At 45.2% G+C, this 22,195-nt stretch overlaps 1 protein-coding gene across 1 annotated transcript in view; it reads right to left on the reverse strand.

Moving 5' to 3' along the window:
* galnt12 (UDP-N-acetyl-alpha-D-galactosamine:polypeptide N-acetylgalactosaminyltransferase 12) overlaps nucleotides 1-22,195 on the reverse strand; it is a 145,161-nt gene that overhangs the window by 17,927 nt on the left and 105,039 nt on the right. Inside the window, exon 9 of the mRNA XM_084313234.1 lies at nucleotides 7,301-7,456. Coding sequence (XP_084169360.1) covers nucleotides 7,301-7,456 — 156 coding nt within the window. The remainder of the gene's footprint in view (nucleotides 1-7,300; nucleotides 7,457-22,195) is intronic.

Below are 22,195 nucleotides of genomic sequence, written 5' to 3' on the forward strand. Positions count from 1 at the left end.
ACCACACTACAGAAGGTTAACCCCCTCTCACTACCACACTACAGACGGTCTGTGGTGTGGTAGTGAAGGGGTAAACCTTCTGTAGTGTGGCAGTGAAAGGGTTTGTTAACCCGTTGTCGTGTTCCAGTGAAAGGGTTAACCTTCTGTATTGTCACAGTGAAAGGGTTAACCTTCTGTAGTGTGGTAGTGAAAGGTTAACCTTCTGTAGTGTGGTAGTGAAAGGGTTAACCGTCTGTAGTGTGGTAGTGAAAGGTTAACCTTCTGTAGTGTGGTAGTGAAAGGTTAACCTTCTGTAGTGTGGTAGTGAAAGGTTAACCTTCTGTAGTGTGGTAGTGAAAAGGGTTAACCCTTTGTCGTGTGGTAGTGAAAGGTTAACCTTCTGTAGTGTGGTAGTGAAAGGTTAACCTTCTGTAGTGTGGTAGTGAAAAGGGTTAACCCTTTGTCGTGTGGTAGTGAAAGGGTTAACCCTTTGTCGTGTGACAGTGACAGGGTTAACCTTCTGTATTGTCACAGTGAAAGGGTTAACCTTCTGTAGTGTGGTAGTGAAAGGTTAACCTTCTGTAGTGTGGTAGTGAAAGGGTTAACCGTCTGTAGTGTGGTAGTGAAAGGTTAACCTTCTGTAGTGTGGTAGTGAAAGGGTTAACCTTCTGTAGTGTGGTAGTGAGAGGTTAACCTTCTGTAGTGTGGTAGTGAAAGGTTAACCTTCTGTAGTGTGGTAGTGAAAGGTTAACCTTCTGTAGTGTGGTAGTGAAAAGGGTTAACCCTTTGTCGTGTGGTAGTGAAAGGTTAACCTTCTGTAGTGTGGTAGTGAAAGGTTAACCTTCTGTAGTGTGGTAGTGAAAAGGGTTAACCCTTTGTCGTGTGGTAGTGAAAGGGTTAACCCTTTGCCGTGTGACAGTGACAGGGTTAACCTTCTGTATTGTCGCAGTGAAAGGGTTACCCATTTGGTAGTGTGGTAGTGAAAGGGTTAAGCCCGTAAGACTCTGTAGTACATCATTCATTAGATTAGATCAGATTCATTAGTCATGCGATGTATCACCGGTGATGGTGATGGTTCTCGCCATTGTGTCCTGACTCCTGTATAATGGGGTTGTATGGTCCTCGCTGGCAGAGCGCTGAGAGCTGCACTGGCATCAATTTCTATATAAAGCCATCATTGGAGAATTGCCAAATTGACTGGATTGGACACCCGGGCCCTCATTTATCAACAGTTCTTAAGCACAGAATTTAGAATGTGTGCACGCACAAAAAAAACGGGATTTATCACACGTGCGTACACAGGTCGTACGCACACCTGTCTTGATAAATATCACTTTGATCCTACGCTGGAGCTCGTGCATGGTTTTAAGTATTTGCATACCAGAACCGCCCCGATTATCCATATATAGTCATGAAACACCCCCATGGGATGTGAAATAATGGTCTAACCCGAGCTAACTCTGAGAGACTTCACTGAGAGCAAGATTGATCACCGAGGTCCAACCAACAAATTGAACGTATACAGCATTTCCCGTTGTGAACAATCTTATTTGGAAACATGACAACACAGAATAATAGTATTTAGCGTTTTATTTTAAACAATATTTAATCGTATGATTATAGATATTTTTTGAGAATAAATAAATCCAATGAAGTTGCCAAGTTCACAGACAACTCCGCTGAGGAGGAGGGAGCGTGTAGACTATCTTCGGTGCGCTGGGAGCCAAGGGTGTTGACTGACCCAGTCCTGCTACAGAACCAGCACATTGACAGAAATAAATGACAAGCTGACCCGACATTAAGCACTGTAATGACTGAAATTAAATCAATTTCAGCAGGCCAACTCTGCGCTCTACAATGCCTATTGTGTGCGCTAGTCATGAGCCCGTGGTTCTGGTCAGAGTCATTATGGCTTCAGTGGATAACCCTGATCTGCATTTAAGTGATGTTTTAGATACCCCAGTAATAACATTACAATTGAATTAAATACAATTAGGCCTGAATGAGACTCCGGCCACCGGCACATTATCAACAAATGCGCATCGCAGATTATCTGTACATTGACCGAGTGGAATCCCGTTCACATTACTGGATTTGTTTATTGATGGAGCATTGAAAGCTATATGGGTACAGTCTATATATTGCTCCGATGATGTTGGGTAACCTGGCGTAAAATCCTCTCTTGGCCTCCTGTTATTGATATATGGATATTGTATGTAGTTGGTGGGGTTGGGGAAATTAGACATCCAACACTGCGTTTTGCTCCACGCTCCAATGTGGGTCTCAAATTGCGGTACAAATCAAGGAGAATGTGTCTCGGGTAGCGAACTCTACTTAATATTATTATGTTCTCTCTCTCTGCAAATAGACATGCCCTATATCTCTGAAAACATCTGAGCGCACACCGGAGAAGTATTCCTATAATAACGCTATGAACCAGGCTGAATTCATTCGGAAATACCTATTCCACATGCTATTTAGGGTTTGACAATAATTACACTACTATCGCTATTTCACAATGAACTATAATGAATTACGGTTCATACAGAACACGTCCCTGTGTCGGGAGTAATGCACGGAAGCTTATTTCCGCATTGAAACATGCATGAAACTGAGGAGCGCATATGCCGTCTGTATGCAGTAACGATATTCTACCACCGGGCGTCAGCTACGCATGCTCCGAGCTGTGCGTAGATATAAGCACAAAGTCAAGCACAAGTTCAAATTGATAAGTCCCACACTTTGCTTAGAAATGATCGTACGCACGGGTTAAGCACATATCTGTGCGTACGCAACGTTGATAAATGAGGGCCCTGGACCCTACCCTATAGTCCACGCCAGCGTTTCCGTTAGCCGGTAATTACCGGTATTTGACCGGCAAAATCTGTTGAAGTCCGACATATTTAATCTCTCCGGTCTTAATGTCCGGTGAAAATAATTCCCTCTAAGCACAATTTGATTATTTGAATTGTATTAAAATAGGCTAAAATTAAATAGCCTATGCGATGAACGAAACAATCATTACATTTGCTTCATCGTTGCTTCTAATAATGACAACGACGTTGTCAGCGAGAGCTTAGTGCTGGGTTTCAAATGCATGTGCAGCTGCAGAGCCGGAGCAGCAGCGGCACAGTGCAGTACTCCAATTCAGCCATTGGCAATTCAGCTGTTGGGTGGGGGGCGCTGCTGAGCGGTCCCCAGATAGAGCCAGAAAAGAGCCAGAAAACAGCTGAATCTGCTGCTCTGCATTGACATACTCTCGCAAATAAGTCATTGGGAGGTGGAGAGAGAGAGAGTCGTCACGCAAACCCACGATAATGTTGCCGTCTCTCTCTGCCAAATTTCTCAGTTCTTCGCTTGATATAATTAATACAAATGTCCAATATAACGGAATTCGTTAGCTCATAAAAATGTGATTATAACAGACTGCTGTTTATTAATGTCGGGCGACTGCCCACGGACACCTATTTGATTTAAAGTCGGCAGCAGCACGGAGTCTCGGGACTTATTTTATTTGGAATATAATGACTATACGCAAAAGTAGCCTAGTTTTAAGTAAAAATATTATAAATCTACATGCCTTGATGATGTCATTCTTTTGTTTTGTTGTCATTCTTTTGCCTATCAATTGTTTTTAAGCTCAATAAACTCTGACCGGAATCTCTCATTTGACCGGTAGATTGAAATCTACCGGACACTGAGGCCGGCAACAATTTTTTCTAACGGAAACCCTGGTCCACGCTCCAATGATTGGCTTTGATACTTTGGTATCCTTATGATTGCAGTTATTGTATATTTGTTGTATTTATCATGTATGTATGTATGTATGTATGTATGTATGTATGTATGTATGTATGTATGTATGTATGTATGTATGTATGTATGTATGTATGTATGTATGCATGCTTGACAGAGTCTGCGGGGGGGGGGGGGGGCATTCGTGGGCCCCAAAGTCATGCCCGTGTTCTTCTTTCGCCAGAGAAAAGGACGTATATATCCGCGGCAATATCCCTCACGTCATATTATATCCTTGTTTCCAGAATTTCATTGGCTACAAAAACGGTCAATAATTTGTAAACAGACGCTCGTTGGCTGTTTGGTCTTATAACCCGAAATTGGAAGCACATAATAGGACAAGTAGAGTGTCAATCAAACTGTGATCATAGACAATAACACAGCGTGACTGCGACAGACGAGGGCAAAATGTGCAGCAACGGCCGATCGTTAAGAGGTTAATTAATTATTTTTATTATAGTAAAAGTCAGACACTTTCCTTTATAAATAGGCTATATGGGCTATTATTAAATTAAATGAAACAGAAATGATCTTAAAAGAAGTGTCTGTGTGATTGCCGATTGGTGCGTTTGAATTTGTTATTACGTAATTGTGTCACGGTTGAGTCGGAGCGTGAGTGAGTGAGATGAGCACCCGCAGAGGGGGTCAGGGACGGTGGAACACGAGGAGACACTAAAATGGACATAAGTAAATGGTTGCACGTCCTCACGGCCTCCTCCGACATCTAACGTCGGAGCAACAAATCCAAATCCCAGCACCTCTCCAATCCACCTCATTCATAAAGCACATTTAAACACTGGTAGTGCTGTAGGAGTCCGTCAAACATATTTACATACAATAAAAGGATGAAAAAAAAGGAAGACAGAGAGAGAGGAAGACAGAGAGAGAGAGAGAGAGAGAGAGCGAGAGAGAGCGAGCGAGAGCGAGAGCGAGAGCGAGAGCGAGAGCGAGAGCGAGAGAGAGAGAGAGAGAGAGAGAGAGAGAGAGAGAGAGAGAGAGAGAGAGAGAGAGAGAGGAAGACAGAGAGAGAGTAGGCGCTACTGGAACCCTGGCTGTGATCATATATGTATTGATGGCAATGCTGATAGTTGTACAGTACCTACTTAACCCTTTCACTAACACACTACCAAAGGGTTAACCCTTACACTGCGACAATACAGAAGGTTAACCCTTTCACTGCCACACACGACAAAGGGTTAACCCTTTCACAACCACACTACAGACGGTTAACCGTGGTGTGGTAGTGAAAGGGTTAAACATTATTGTGCACAGTAGGCTACTCAGTGTGTGGTTTTGCCGACGCGTACACGCGCGTGTTTGTGTGAGAGAGATAGTGTGAGAGGGAGACCGTCTTATGTGCACTCACGCTTTGAGATTGGAGGTTAGTGTGTTTTTTGTGTCAGTTTGCGGGACATCCGTTTTCCGAAGCCTATATTTTACGTCACTGTTTGAGTTCTTGAATGGGAACGTATGCCCCCCTGCTGTGAGCCTATGCCCTCCCATTAGATTGGTTCCGACGCAGACTCTGGCTCGACGTCATTTGAGATTTTCGAGGTGAAATAAAAGATTGAATGAATTATGATTATGTTGAGTCTGAATAGACCGCACATCCTAGCTTTCCTCACGTCAAGACCCCTTGGTCCTCAGTATTACACACACCAATGGTTAACAACTTTTACTACGATCGCCACAGTCCATTTTTTAACCTATTTATTCCTCTCCATAGTGCAGATCCTTGGTTGACTGTCAACCTATCCACCAGGTTTGAGCCAAATGAGGTAAGAACTGCACCACGTTTTTAGTTATGGACAGACAGGCAGACAGGACAGACGGACAGATGATCTCCTTGCACTAAGGAGTCCATACAACTTTGATAACGTTCTCCTGGAAATAGCCGTTGTTTGAGACGGAAACAGAAAGTTAGAACGCTGCCTTTGTCCTGGTCCTGACTGAATCTCGGTCGTTAAAGAACCCAGGACGCCTATCACAAAGAGACGGGCCATATTCCCGATCAGGTCTCTGACATCAAGGCCACCTAATCATCCCGTCCCCTTAATTGGCTGATATCAATCCCTGTCTCCTGAGCCGTTCAGCCATTGTGTAGTGTGATGTGTGCCTGGTGCCAGTGTATGGCAGCCATTGAGCCTGCATAGCCCAAGGTTCGGTGCTACACAGTGGTGGTGAAGGAGGCAATATCCACCCTACATTGTGGGGAGCGCTTTGAGTGTCTAGAAAAATGCTATATAAATGTAATAAATTATTATTATTCGTCACAGTAGCAGCTTCCAGAGTCTCCTGCACCGAACGACGACCGATTTCCATCGCAACATTATCAAAACATCATGTGGAAGCCCTTTAGAAGCTTCTCCACCAAAACGACCGCTACAAGAATGTACATATGTCAAACGGGAATGACTGTTCTATTACAGCGTACCATTATTACTACGGTTTGAATACTGATAAGATATTCCACTCTGAACTCTCTCTCTCTCCTCCCCTCTATGTTCCCTCCTCTCCCTCTTTTCCCTCCATTTAATTTACATTTAGATGGTATGCTTTAGCTAAAGATATTAGCGTGGTGCTGGCTACACTCGGTACATGCTAAACAATTCCCAACCACTGAATAAAAGCCAGCCAGCCAACCTGCCAGCCAGCCAGCCTACCAGTCAGCCAGCCAGCCAGCCTACCAGTCAGCCAGCCAGCCAGCCTACCAGTCAGCCAGCCAGCCTACCAGTCAGTCAGTCAGCCTACCAGTCAGTCAGCCAGCCTACCAGTCAGTCAGCCAGCCTACCAGTCAGCCAGCCAGCCTACCAGTCAGCCAGCCTACCAGCCAGCCAGCCTGTATTCAGTTATTTAAAGCTTATAGCATAGACAGCACTGGCTTTTAGCACCTGTGGAGTAGCTAAGCAATGGATTAAATTGGACTCCCATAGCGCTGCGAGGAGAGAGAGAGAGAGAGAGAGAGAGAGAGGGAGAGGGAGAGGGAGAGGGAGAGGGAGAGGGAGAGGGAGAGGGAGAGGGAGAGGGAGAGGGAGAGGGAGAGGGAGAGGGAGAGGGAGAGGAGAGAGAGAGAGAGAGAGAGAGAGAGAGAGAGAGAGCAGGAGAGAACGAGGGGTGGTATGAGGGAGGCAGGGGAAGGAAGGTATCTTTGTAAAAAAAAATGCAGAGCATACTGTACTGTGAGGCTGCTCCGGTCGAGACAACAGAGCTCGGTTCATCTTCATCTCTGCTGCTACTGTACCCAATCCTGTGTCTTCTGTCAAAGCTGGATTTGATGGTTTCATTTAAAAGACGTGAAGGCACACAGAAGATCACATATACTGTATATCCCATAGCTGGAAACTAGTGGGAGCTTGGGGCAAAAATACTAACCCATAAAATAGCTTCTTTACCTTGTGGGGTCCAGCCAATGTCCTTATAATGACAAAACAAACCGTCTTTTCATCACTTGTCGGGACATTTGGTTCCCACAACAGTAGGAAAACAAGGACACACACACACACACACACACACACACCCTTCTCACCTGTCGGAGGACAAACTTGTGATCCTCTGGTATTGGTTGCCGTGGTTTCCTGCACAGCTGGACAGTCAGGTAGGTGGAGATGTTGTCGCCCACAATGCACCCGGCAGGCTCCCGCGTGTTGTAGCGGATCTCGCTGTCCGTGGAGTACTCAAAGAACTAGAAGAAGAAACAATACTCAAAGAACTAGAAGAAGAAACAATACTCGAATAACTAGAAGAAGAAACAATACTCAAAGAACTAGAAGAAGAAACAATACTCAAAGAACTAGAAGAAGAAACAATACTCAAAGAACTAGAAGAAGAAACAATACTCAAATAACTAGAAGGAGAAGAAACAATACTCAAAGAACTAGAAGAAGAAGAAACAATACTTAAAGAACTAGAAGAAACAATACTCAAAGAACTAGAAGAAGAAACAATACTCAAACAACTAGAAGACGAAACAATACTCAAAGAACTAGAAGAAGAAACAATACTCAAACAACTAGAAGAAGAAGAAACAATACTCAAAGAACTAGAAGAAGAAACAATACTCAAAGAACTAGAAGAAGAAACAATACTCAAACAACTAGAAGAAAAAACAATACTCAAAGAACTAGAAGAAGAAGAAACAATACTCAAATAACTAGAAGAAGAAGAAACAACACTCAAACAACTAGAAGAAGAAACAATATTCAAAGAACTAGAAGAAGAAACAATACTCAAAGAACTAGAAAAAGAAACAATACTCAAAGAACTAGAAGAAGAAACAATACTCAAATAACTAGAGGAAGAAACAATACTCAAAGAACTAGAAGAAGAAACAATACTCAAAGAACTAGAAGAAGAAACAATTCTCAAAGAACTAGAAGAAGAAACAATACTCAAAGAACTAGAAGAAACAATACTCAAACAACTAGAAGAAGAAATTATATTCAAAGAACTAGAAGAAGAAACAATATTCAAAGAACTAGAAACAATACTCAAAGAACTAGAAGAAGAAACAATACTCAAAGAACTAGAGGAAGAAACAATACTCAAAGAACTAGAAGAAGAAACAATACTCAAAGAACTAGAAGAAGAAACAATACTCAAATAACTAGAAGAAGAAACAATACTCAAAGAACTAGAAGAAGAAACAATACTCAAAGAACTAGAAGAAGAAACAATACTCAAATAACTAGAAGAAGAAACAATACTCAAATAACTAGAAGAAGAAGAAACAATAATCAAAGAACTAGAAGAAACAATACTCAAAGAACTAGAAGAATAAACAATACTCAAAGAACTAGAAGAAGAAGAAACAATACTCAAAGAACTAGAAGAAGAAACAATACTCAAAGAACTAGAAGAAGAAGAAACAATACTCAAAGAACTAGAAGAAGAAACAATACTCAAATAACTAGAAGAAGAAGAAACAATACTCAAAGAACTAGAAGAAGAAACAATACTCAAATAACTAGAAGAAGAAGAAACAATACTCAAAGAACTAGAAGAAACAATACTCAAAGAACTAGAAGAAGAAACAATACTCAAAGAAATAGAAGAAGAAACAATACTCAAAGAACTAGAAGAAGAAACAATACTCAAAGAACTAGAAGAAGAAACAATACTCAAAGTACTAGAAGAAGAAACAATACTCAAAGAACTAGAAGAAGAAGAAACAATACTCAAAGAACTAGAAGAAGAAGAAACAATACTCAAAGAACTAGAAGAAGAAGAAACAATACTCAAAGAACTAGAAGAAACAATACTCAAATAACTAGAAGAAGAAGAAACAATACTCAAATAACTAGAAGAAGAAACAATACTCAAACAACTAGAAGAAGAAACAATATTCAAAGAACTAGAAGAAGAAACAATATTCAAAGAACTAGAAGAAGAAACAATACTCAAAGAACTAGAAGAAGGAACAATACTCAAAGAACTAGAAGAAGAAACAATACTCAAAGAACTAGAAGAAGAAACAATACTCAAATAACTAGAAGAAGAAACAATACTCAAATAACTAGAAGAAGAAGAAACAATACTCAAAGAACTAGAAGAAGAAACAATACTCAAAGAACTAGAAGAAGAAGAAACAATACTCAAATAACTAGAAGAAGAAACAATACTGAAACAACTAGAAGAAGAAACAATACTCAAAGAACTAGAAGAAGAAACAATATTCAAATAACTAGAAGAAGAAACAATACTGAAACAACTAGAAGAAACAATATTCAAAGAACTAGAAGAAGAAACAATACTCAAAGAACTAGAAGAAGAAACAATACTCAAAGAACTAGAAGAAGAAGAAACAATACTCAAATAACTAGAAGAAGAAACAATACTGAAACAACTAGAAGAAGAAACAATACTCAAAGAACTAGAAGAAGAAACAATACTCAAAGAACTAGAAGAAGAAACAATACTCAAAGAACTAGAAGAAGAAACAATACTCAAAGAACTAGAAGAAGAAACAATACTCAAACAACTAGAAGAAGAAACAATATTCAAAGAACTAGAAGAAGAAACAATACTCAAAGAAATAGAAGAAGAAACAATACTCAAATAACTAGAAGAAGAAACAATACTCAAAGAAGAAACAATGCTCAAAGAACTAGAAGAAGAAACAATACTCAAAGAACTAGAAGAAGAAACAATACTCAAAGAACTAGAAGAAGAAACAATACTCAAATAACTAGAAGAAGAAACAATACTCAAATAACTAGAAGAAGAAACAATACTCAAAGAACTAGACGAAGAAACAATACTCAAAGAACTAGAAGAAGGAACAATACTCAAAGAACTAGAAGAAGAAGAAACAATACTCAAAGAACTAGAAGAAACAATACTCAAATAACTAGAAGAAGAAGAAACAATACTCAAAGAACTAGAAGAAGAAACAATACTCAAATAACTAGAAGAAGAAGAAACAATAATCAAAGAACTAGAAGAAGAAACAATACTCAAAGAACTAGAAGAAGAAACAATACTCAAAGAACTAGAAGAAGAAACAATACTCAAAGAACTAGAAGAAGAAACAATACTCAAAGAACTAGAAGAAGAAACAATACTCAAAGAACTAGAAGAAGAAACAATACTCAAAGAACTAGAATAAGAAACAATACTCAAAGAACTAGAATAAGAAACAATACTCAAAGAACCAGAAGAAGAAACAATACTCAAAGAACTAGAAGAAGAAACAATACTCAAAGAACTAGAAGAAGAAACAATACTCAAAGAACTAAAAGAAGAAACAATACTCAAAGAACTAGAAGAAGAAACAATACTCAAATAACTAGAAGAAGAAGAAACAATACTCAAAGAACTAAAAGAAGAAACAATACTCAAAGAACTAGAAGAAGAAACAATACTCAAATAACTAGAAGAAGAAGAAACAATACTCAAAGAACTAGAAGAAGAAACAATACTCAAATAACTAGAAGAAGAAACAATACTCAAAGAACTAGAAGAAGAAACAATACTCAAAGAACTAGAAGAAGAAGGAACAATACTCAAAGAACTAGAAGAAGAAGAAACAATACTCAAAGAACTAGACGAAGAAACAATACTCAAATAACTAGAAGAAGAAGAAACAATATTCAAAGAACTAGAAGAAGAAACAATACTCAAAGAACTAGACGAAGAAACAATACTCAAAGAACTAGAAGAAGAAGGAACAATACTCAAAGAACTAGAAGAAGAAACAATACTCAAAGGACTAGAAGAAGAAACAATACTCAAAGAACTAGAAGAAGAAACAATACTCAAAGAACTAGAAGAAGAAACAATACTCAAAGAACTAGAAGAAGAAACAATACTCAAAGAACTAGAAGAAGAAACAATACTCAAAGAACTAGAATAAGAAACAATACTCAAAGAACTAGAAGAAGAAACAATACTCAAAGAACCAGAAGAAGAAACAATACTCAAAGAACTAGAAGAAGAAACAATACTCAAGGAACTAGAAGAAGAAACAATACTCAAATAACTAGAAGAAGAAGAAACAATACTCAAAGAACTAGAAGAAGAAACAATACTCAAATAACTAGAAGAAGAAACAATACTCAAAGAACTAGAAGAAGAAACAATACTCAAAGAACTAGAAGAAGAAAAAACAATATTCAAAGAACTAGAAGAAGAAACAATACTCAAAGAACTAGACGAAGAAACAATACTCAAAGAACTAGAAGAAGAAGGAACAATACTCAAAGAACTAGAAGAAGAAGAAACAATACTCAAAGGACTAGAAGAAGAAACAATACTCAAAGAACTAGACGAAGAAACAATACTCAAAGAACTAGAAGAAGAAGGAACAATACTCAAACAACTAGAAGAAGAAACAATACTCAAAGAACTAGACGAAGAAACAATACTCAAAGAACTAGAAGAAGAAACAATACTCAACGAACTAGACGAAGAAACAATACTCAACGAACTAGACGAAGAAACAATACTCAAAGAACTAGAAGAAGAAACAATACTCAAAGAACTAGAAGAAGAAACAATACTCAAAGAACTAGAAGAAGAAACGATACTCAAATAACTAGAAGAAGAAACAATACTCAAATAACTAGAAGAAGAAATACTCAAATAACTAGAAGAAGAAACAATACTCAAATAACTAGAATAAGAAGAAACAATACTCAAAGAACTAGAAGAAGAAGAAACAAACAATACTCAAAGAACTAGAATAAGAAGAAACAATACTCAAAGAACTAGAAGAAGAAGAAACAATAATCAAATAACTAGAAGAAGAAGAAACAATACTCAAAGAACTAGAAGAAGAAGAAACAATACTCAAAGAAGAAGAAGAAACCATACTCAAAGAACTAGCAGAAGAAGAAACAATACTCAAATAACTAGAATTTTGACCAAGATCATCTCGCTTTTCACATCAGCACATGCCTACACACTGTACGTGTTGGTGACGAGAGAGGGAAAGAGAGATACCATATTCAAGGCGATTGTGATAGTGTATCTCCCGCTCTTTGGAGTAAAGTACTAGAGGAAGAAGCACACCGTCATGTGTATCACCTGCATCCTGTGTGTGTGTGGTGACCAGTGATGCCAGTAACGCGTTACTAAGTAACGCGTTATTGTAATCTGATTACTTTTCCCCGAAAATAGTAATTAACGCGTTAATCTTTAAAAGCCAGTAATCTGATTGCAGTTACTTGTCCAAGTGGCTGTGCGTTACTATTTCGTTACTATCTCATCATAAAATTCATAATGCAGGCGGAATGCAGTATTTTATTTCGTTTTCGACAGTCAAAAATACATTTTGAGCTGTTTTTCTTATTGGGAGTGACGTGGTGTGGCAGTGAAAGGGTTAAATACAAGAATGTGTCCCGCGGCGTGACTGGGTTCTCTGTCTGTGAGTGAGTCTGCTTTGGTCCAATCACATTCCCCATCCACAGTCTGCGAATCAGAGGCAGAGTAGGGCGGGTCTTCACAGCACGTCATGTGACATATGCGCCAATCGTGTGACAGCAGGGCTCCGTCGTCGGAGAATTCCACCACAAAACAAAAGCATCTGGAATCACAACACTAGCCGACGCTTCAACTAGGTACAGGAGGGTTGATGGTGGCAGAGCAAAAGCTCTTATTTGCCAGATTTACAGTTAATTTACATGTTAAAGAGAGACTGATTGTATGTTTATAGAGAGACATTTATAAAAACAATTTAATAGTTACAGTTGATATAATTGAATAGTTCAGCCTGCATTTGTTAGATGTGATACACTGGTTTTGTAAAACCACTGGCTGGCTGCTCTAATGCTGTGAGCATCATAGACTGTTGCTTTACCATACTTGATGGTACAGAAGCTGAAGCACTAGTTTAACAATTTACGTTATGTGCAGAGAAACAAGTTAAAAACAATTTATGCACTTTCAATAAAGCGTTTAAAAAAACTGTTGGGGGAATGACGACGACTTCGTAACCTAGTTACTTTCAAAGTAACTAAGTTACTCTGATAATCAAGTAATCAGTAAAGTAACTTAGATTACTTTTTAAAGGAGTAATCAGTAATCAGTAATCAGATTACTTTTACAAGTAATCTGTGGCATCACTGGTGGTGACACTACGCTATGAAATGTTTGCTCGAGTGTGTGGCATTTTACAGTATCTAGTCAATGTGTGTGTGTGTGTGTGTGTGTTTTTGTTCATCTTCCCAGCATGCATTGCACTCTCATATGAAGCCCAACCCCTAGTGCCGCGAGGCCCGTCTCCAGTGGGGAGGACGTCAGCGTGAGTCCACAGAGGGGCGCTGGAATGACAACGGTACATCTCACAGGGCCTCCAGTACCACTGACGACCGTATTCAGGATCAACATGTTGGGAGAATACCGTCTCCTCTTCCTGCTGATCGCAGAGTAAACAAACACCCAGTGCAGTGTCTGTAGTCCAGGAAGATGGGAGTCCTGTGTGCTATTCCACTGTTTCTATTCCATCTGTTGTGCTACTATTGTCAGTCACAAAAAAATAAAGTAATTTTGGAACTATTTTACATCACATTTTGGAAGTCTTTTAAATAGGGATGTCCGATATTATCGGCCTACCGATATTGGCATTAAAATGTGATATCGGAAATTATCGGTATCAGTTAAAAAAATATATATAAAAATAAAAGAATTTACATTTATTTTACCTTTATTTACCCAGGCAAGCAAGTAAGAACAAATTCAGATTTTATTTATTGTCAAAAGTATGCATAATGTTGTGTTAATTCCACAACAAGAGATATGTAATGTTAATTACCTGAAATTATTCAGTTTTTGGGGGAGGGGGGGGGGGGAAACCCTGCATATATCGGTATCGGTTGATATTGGTATCGGAAATTAAGAGTTGGACAATATCGGTATAGGTCAAAAAGCCAATATCAAACATCCCTACTTTTAAATCATATTGTGGAGGTGTTCCTTCACATTTCTTAATCATCAGAAAAGACGAGTTCAACTAGAGTTCCCTTACTTCCTCATTATACTTTTGTCGCAACGTCGGCTGAACGTCTTTGATGTCAGCAACCTCATTCAGGATTTTTTTGTCAACATCGACGGCTCTATTGTCAGCCCCTCCACCCACGTCCGCAACCTAGGTATCATTCTCGACCCCAACCTTTCCTTCCTCCTGCATGTCAACCAGATCACTAAAACCGCCTTCTTCCACCTCAGGAACATTGCCTGTCTACGCCCCTCACTATCCTTCTCTGCTGCCGAAACACTGACCCACACACTTATCACTTCCCGACTGGACTACTGTAACACATTCTGTATGGCACATCCAGCAAAATCCTCAATAAATTACAATACGTCCAAAACTCTGCTGCTCGCATGCTCACCTCCACCCGCCGCTCCGACCACATCACCCCCATCCTCCACAATCTCCACTGGCTCCCCATCATGTACAGGATTCAGTTAAAAATTCTACTCATCACCTTCAAAGCCCTCAACAACCTGGCCCCCTCCTACCTCTCTGACCTCCTTCCCCAACACACGCCTACCCGCTGCCTCAGGTCCGCAGATGCTAACCTCCTCCAACCCATCAGGAGTAAGCACCGGACCTGGGGCGACAGGGCCTTCGCAGCAGCTGCCCCCACCCTCTGGAACGCCCATCCTGAAACGCCTTTTCCTTTCTCTACTAAAACTGTATTGTATTGTTTGTTTTGTAAAGTGTCTTTGAGCATTAGGAAAAGCGCTATATGAATCTGATGTATTATTATTATTCCTTTCCCAGACAATTAAGATCGGTTCCGAGCCATTGAGCTAAAGGCTCGATCACACAACACCCTGGACTCAATGGCCACTGGCCAATCAAGTCACACACCATGACACCCCACTCTCAGGTCTGTACAGACACCATGACACCCCACTCTCAGGTCTGTACAGCCCACAGACACCATGACACCCCTTCCTGACAGGGAGCGACGCGAGCGAGCGTGATTGCGAAAATGATTAAAATGTATTCGTTTCAATCAGACTATCCTGACCTGCCGCGAGCGACAGCGAACTGAGCAGCGATGTCGTTCACCCCTCAGATATTCGCTCGCTGTGTCTCTAGTTGGGCGATTACGCGGCCGAGTCCCGCCCCTAAACACTTTTTATTGGTCAAGAATAAATTTTAACTTTGCCCCCCCCCACGTGTGCTTCCAGGTAACACACACAGACACACTCGGAGTCTCGGACACGCGCCGCCTCATATCAGGACAGTGTCGCGCGCGATTTCGTCTCAAGTTCGCTCGCTCGCTCCCTGTCAGGAACCGGTATGACACCCCACTCTCAGGTCTGTACAGCCCACAGACACCACAACACCCCACTCTCAGGTCTGTACAGCCCACAGACACCATGACACCCCACTCTCAGGTCTGTACAGCCCACAGACACCATGACACCCCACTCTCAGGTCTGTACAGACACCATGACACCATGACACCCCACTCTCAGGTCTGTACAGCCCACAGACACCATGACACCCCACTCTCAGGTCTGTACAGACACCATGACACCATGACACCCCACTCTCAGGTCTGTACAGCCCACAGACACCACAACACCCCACTCTCAGGTCTGTACAGCCCACAGACACCATGACACCCCACTCTCAGGTCTGTACAGCCCACAGACACCACAACACCCCCCTCTCAGGTCTGTACAGCCCACAGACACCACAACACCCCACTCTCAGGTCTGTACAGCCCACAGACACCATGACACCCCACTCTCAGGTCTGTACAGCCCACAGACACCATGACACCCCACTCTCAGGTCTGTACAGCCCACAGACACCATGACACCCCACTCTCAGGTCTGTACAGCCCACAGACACCATGACACCCCACTCTCAGGTCTGTACAGCCCACAGACACCATGACACCCCACTCTCAGGTCTGTACAGCCCACAGACACCATGACACCCCACTCTCAGGTCTGTACAGCCCAGACACCATGACACCCCACTCTCAGGTCTGTACAGCCCACAGACACCATGACACCCCACTCTCAGGTCTGTACAGCCCACAGACACCATGACACCCCACTCTCAGGTCTGTACAGCCCACAGACACCATGACACCCCACTCTCAGGTCTGTACAGCCCACAGACACCATGACACCCCACTCTCAGGTCTGTACAGCCCACAGACACCATGACACCCCACTCTCAGGTCTGTACAGACACCATGCCACCATGACACCCCACTCTCAGGTCTGTACAGACACCATGACACCCCACTCTCAGGTCTGTACAGCCCAGACACCATGACACCCCACTCTCAGGTCTGTACAGCCCACAGACACCACAACACCCCACTCTCAGGTCTGTACAGCCCACAGACACCATGACACCCCACTCTCAGGTCTGTACAGCCCACAGACACCATGACACCCCACTCTCAGGTCTGTACAGCCCACAGACACCATGACACCCCACTCTCAGGTCTGTACAGCCCACAGACACCACAACACCCCACTCTCAGGTCTGTACAGACACCACGACACCCCACTCTCAGGTCTGTACAGCCCACAGACACCACAACACCCCACTCTCAGGTCTGTACAGCCCACAGACACCACAACACCCCACTCTCAGGTCTGTACAGCCCACAGACACCATGACACCCCACTCTCAGGTCTGTACAGCCCACAGACACCATGACACCCCACTCTCAGGTCTGTACAGACACCATGACACCATGACACCCCACTCTCAGGTCTGTACAGCCCACAGACACCATGACACCCCACTCTCAGGTCTGTACAGCCCACAGACACCATGACACCCCACTCTCAGGTCTGTACAGCCCACAGACACCATGACACCCCACTCTCAGCCTGTACAGCCCACAGACACCATGACACCCCACTCTCAGGTCTGTACAGACACCATGACACCATGACACCCCACTCTCAGGTCTGTACAGACACCATGACACCATGACACCCCACTCTCAGGTCTGTACAGACACCATGACACCCCACTCTCAGGTCTGTACAGCCCACAGACACCATGACACCCCACTCTCAGGTCTGTACAGACACCATGACACCATGACACCCCACTCTCAGGTCTGTACAGCCCACAGACACCATGACACCCCACTCTCAGGTCTGTACAGCCCACAGACACCACGACACCCCACTCTCAGGTCTGTACAGACACCATGACACCCCACTCTCAGGTCTGTACAGCCCACAGACACCACAACACCCCACTCTCAGGTCTGTACAGACACCATGACACCCCACTCTCAGGTCTGTACAGCCCACAGACACCATGACACCCCACTCTCAGGTCTGTACAGCCCACAGACACCATGACACCCCACTCTCAGGTCTGTACAGACACCATGCCACCATGACACCCCACTCTCAGGTCTGTACAGCCCACAGACACCATGACACCCCACTCTCAGGTCTGTACAGCCCACAGACACCACAACACCCCACTCTCAGGTCTGTACAGCCCACAGACACCATGACACCCCACTCTCAGGTCTGTACAGCCCACAGACACCATGACACCATGACACCCCACTCTCAGGTCTGTACAGCCCACAGACACCATGACACCATGACACCCCACTCTCAGGTCTGTACAGCCCACAGACACCACAACACCCCACTCTCAGGTCTGTACAGCCCACAGACACCACAACACCCCACTCTCAGGTCTGTACAGCCCACAGACACCATGACACCCCACTCTCAGGTCTGTACAGCCCACAGACACCATGACACCCCACTCTCAGGTCTGTACAGACACCATGACACCCCACTCTCAGGTCTGTACAGCCCACAGACACCATGACACCCCACTCTCAGGTCTGTACAGCCCACAGACACCACAACACCCCACTCTCAGGTCTGTACAGCCCACAGACACCATGCCACCCCACTCTCAGGTCTGTACAGCCCACAGACACCACAACACCCCACTCTCAGGTCTGTACAGCCCACAGACACCATGACACCCCACTCTCAGGTCTGTACAGCCCACAGACACCATGACACCCCACTCTCAGGTCTGTACAGCCCAGACACCATGACACCCCACTCTCAGGTCTGTACAGCCCACAGACACCATGACACCCCACTCTCAGGTCTGTACAGCCCACAGACACCATGACACCCCACTCTCAGGTCTGTACAGCCCACAGACACCATGACACCCCACTCTCAGGTCTGTACAGCCCACAGACACCATGACACCCCACTCTCAGGTCTGTACAGCCCACAGACACCACAACACCCCACTCTCAGGTCTGTACAGCCCACAGACACCATGACACCCCACTCTCAGGTCTGTACAGACACCATGCCACCATGACACCCCACTCTCAGGTCTGTACAGCCCACAGACACCATGACACCCCACTCTCAGGTCTGTACAGCCCACAGACACCATGACACCCCACTCTCAGGTCTGTACAGCCCACAGACACCATGACACCCCACTCTCAGGTCTGTACAGCCCACAGACACCATGCCACCATGACACCCCACTCTCAGGTCTGTACAGCCCACAGACACCACAACACCCCACTCTCAGGTCTGTACAGCCCACAGACACCATGACACCCCACTCTCAGGTCTGTACAGCCCACAGACACCATGACACCCCACTCTCAGGTCTGTACAGCCCACAGACACCACAACACCCCACTCTCAGGTCTGTACAGCCCACAGACACCATGACACCCCACTCTCAGGTCTGTACAGCCCAGACACCATGACACCCCACTCTCAGGTCTGTACAGCCCACAGACACCATGACACCCCACTCTCAGGTCTGTACAGCCCACAGACACCACAACACCCCACTCTCAGGTCTGTACAGCCCACAGACACCATGACACCCCACTCTCAGGTCTGTACAGCCCACAGACACCATGACACCCCACTCTCAGGTCTGTACAGCCCACAGACACCATGACACCCCACTCTCAGGTCTGTACAGCCCACAGACACCATGACACCCCACTCTCAGGTCTGTACAGCCCACAGACACCATGACACCCCACTCTCAGGTCTGTACAGCCCACAGACACCACAACACCCCACTCTCAGGTCTGTACAGCCCACAGACACCATGACACCCCACTCTCAGGTCTGTACAGCCCACAGACACCATGACACCCCACTCTCAGGTCTGTACAGCCCACAGACACCATGACACCCCACTCTCAGGTCTGTACAGCCCACAGACACCACAACACCCCACTCTCAGGTCTGTACAGCCCACAGACACCACAACACCCCACTCTCAGGTCTGTACAGCCCACAGACACCATGACACCCCACTCTCAGGTCTGTACAGCCCACAGACACCATGACACCCCACTCTCAGGTCTGTACAGCCCACAGACACCATGACACCCCACTCTCAGGTCTGTACAGCCCACAGACACCATGACACCCCACTCTCAGGTCTGTACAGACACCATGACACCCCACTCTCAGGTCTGTACAGCCCACAGACACCATGACACCCCACTCTCAGGTCTGTACAGACACCATGACACCCCACTCTCAGGTCTGTACAGACACCATGCCACCATGACACCCCACTCTCAGGTCTGTACAGCCCACAGACACCATGACACCCCACTCTCAGGTCTGTACAGCCCACAGACACCATGACACCCCACTCTCAGGTCTGTACAGCCCACAGACACCATGACACCCCACTCTCAGGTCTGTACAGCCCACAGACACCACAACACCCCACTCTCAGGTCTGTACAGCCCACAGACACCACAACACCCCACTCTCAGGTCTGTACAGCCCACAGACACCATGACACCCCACTCTCAGGTCTGTACAGCCCACAGACACCATGACACCCCACTCTCAGGTCTGTACAGCCCACAGACACCATGACACCCCACTCTCAGGTCTGTACAGCCCACAGACACCATGACACCCCACTCTCAGGTCTGTACAGCCCACAGACACCATGACACCCCACTCTCAGCCTGTACAGCCCACAGACACCATGACACCCCACTCTCAGGTCTGTACAGCCCACAGACACCATGACACCCCACTCTCAGGTCTGTACAGCCCACAGACACCATGACACCCCACTCTCAGGTCTGTACAGCCCAGACACCATGACACCCCACTCTCAGGTCTGTACAGCCCACAGACACCATGACACCCCACTCTCAGGTCTGTACAGCCCACAGACACCATGACACCCCACTCTCAGGTCTGTACAGCCCACAGACACCATGACACCCCACTCTCAGGTCTGTACAGCCCACAGACACCATGACACCATGACACCCCACTCTCAGGTCTGTACAGCCCACAGACACCATGACACCACAACACCCCACTCTCAGGTCTGTACAGCCCACAGACACCATGACACCCCACTCTCAGGTCTGTACAGCCCACAGACACCATGACACCCCACTCTCAGGTCTGTACAGCCCACAGACACCACAACACCCCACTCTCAGGTCTGTACAGCCCACAGACACCATGACACCCCACTCTCAGGTCTGTACAGCCCACAGACACCATGACACCCCACTCTCAGGTCTGTACAGCCCACAGACACCATGACACCCCACTCTCAGGTCTGTACAGCCCACAGACACCATGACACCCCACTCTCAGGTCTGTACAGCCCACAGACACCATGACACCCCACTCTCAGGTCTGTACAGCCCACAGACACCATGACACCCCACTCTCAGGTCTGTACAGCCCACAGACACCATGACACCCCACTCTCAGGTCTGTACAGCCCACAGACACCATGACACCCCACTCTCAGGTCTGTACAGCCCACAGACACCATGACACCCCACTCTCAGGTCTGTACAGCCCACAGACACCATGACACCCCACTCTCAGGTCTGTACAGCCCACAGACACCATGACACCCCACTCTCAGGTCTGTACAGCCCAGACACCATGACACCCCACTCTCAGGTCTGTACAGCCCACAGACACCATGACACCCCACTCTCAGGTCTGTACAGCCCACAGACACCACAACACCCCACTCTCAGGTCTGTACAGCCCACAGACACCATGACACCCCACTCTCAGGTCTGTACAGCCCACAGACACCATGACACCCCACTCTCAGGTCTGTACAGCCCACAGACACCATGACACCCCACTCTCAGGTCTGTACAGCCCACAGACACCATGACACCCCACTCTCAGGTCTGTACAGCCCACAGACACCACAACACCCCACTCTCAGGTCTGTACAGCCCACAGACACCATGACACCCCACTCTCAGGTCTGTACAGCCCACAGACACCACAACACCCCACTCTCAGGTCTGTACAGCCCACAGACACCATGACACCCCACTCTCAGGTCTGTACAGACACCATGACACCCCACTCTCAGGTCTGTACAGACACCATGACACCCCACTCTCAGGTCTGTACAGCCCACAGACACCATGACACCCCACTCTCAGGTCTGTACAGCCCACAGACACCACGACACCCCACTCTCAGGTCTGTACAGCCCACAGACACCATGACACCCCACTCTCAGGTCTGTACAGCCCACAGACACCATGACACCCCACTCTCAGGTCTGTACAGCCCACAGACACCATGACACCCCACTCTCAGGCTGTACAGCCCACAGACACCACGACACCCCACTCTCAGGTCTGTACAGCCCAGACACCATGACACCCCACTCTCAGGTCTGTACAGCCCACAGACACCATGACACCCCACTCTCAGCCTGTACAGCCCACAGACACCATGACACCCCACTCTCAGGTCTGTACAGCCCACAGACACCATGACACCCCACTCTCAGGTCTGTACAGCCCACAGACACCATGACACCCCACTCTCAGGTCTGTACAGCCCACAGACACCATGACACCCCACTCTCAGGTCTGTACAGCCCACAGACACCATGACACCCCACTCTCAGGTCTGTACA

Source organism: Notolepis coatsorum (assembly GCF_963971535.1).
Source record: "Notolepis coatsorum genome assembly, chromosome: 4".
Taxonomy (NCBI): Eukaryota; Metazoa; Chordata; class Actinopteri; order Aulopiformes; family Paralepididae; genus Notolepis; species Notolepis coatsorum.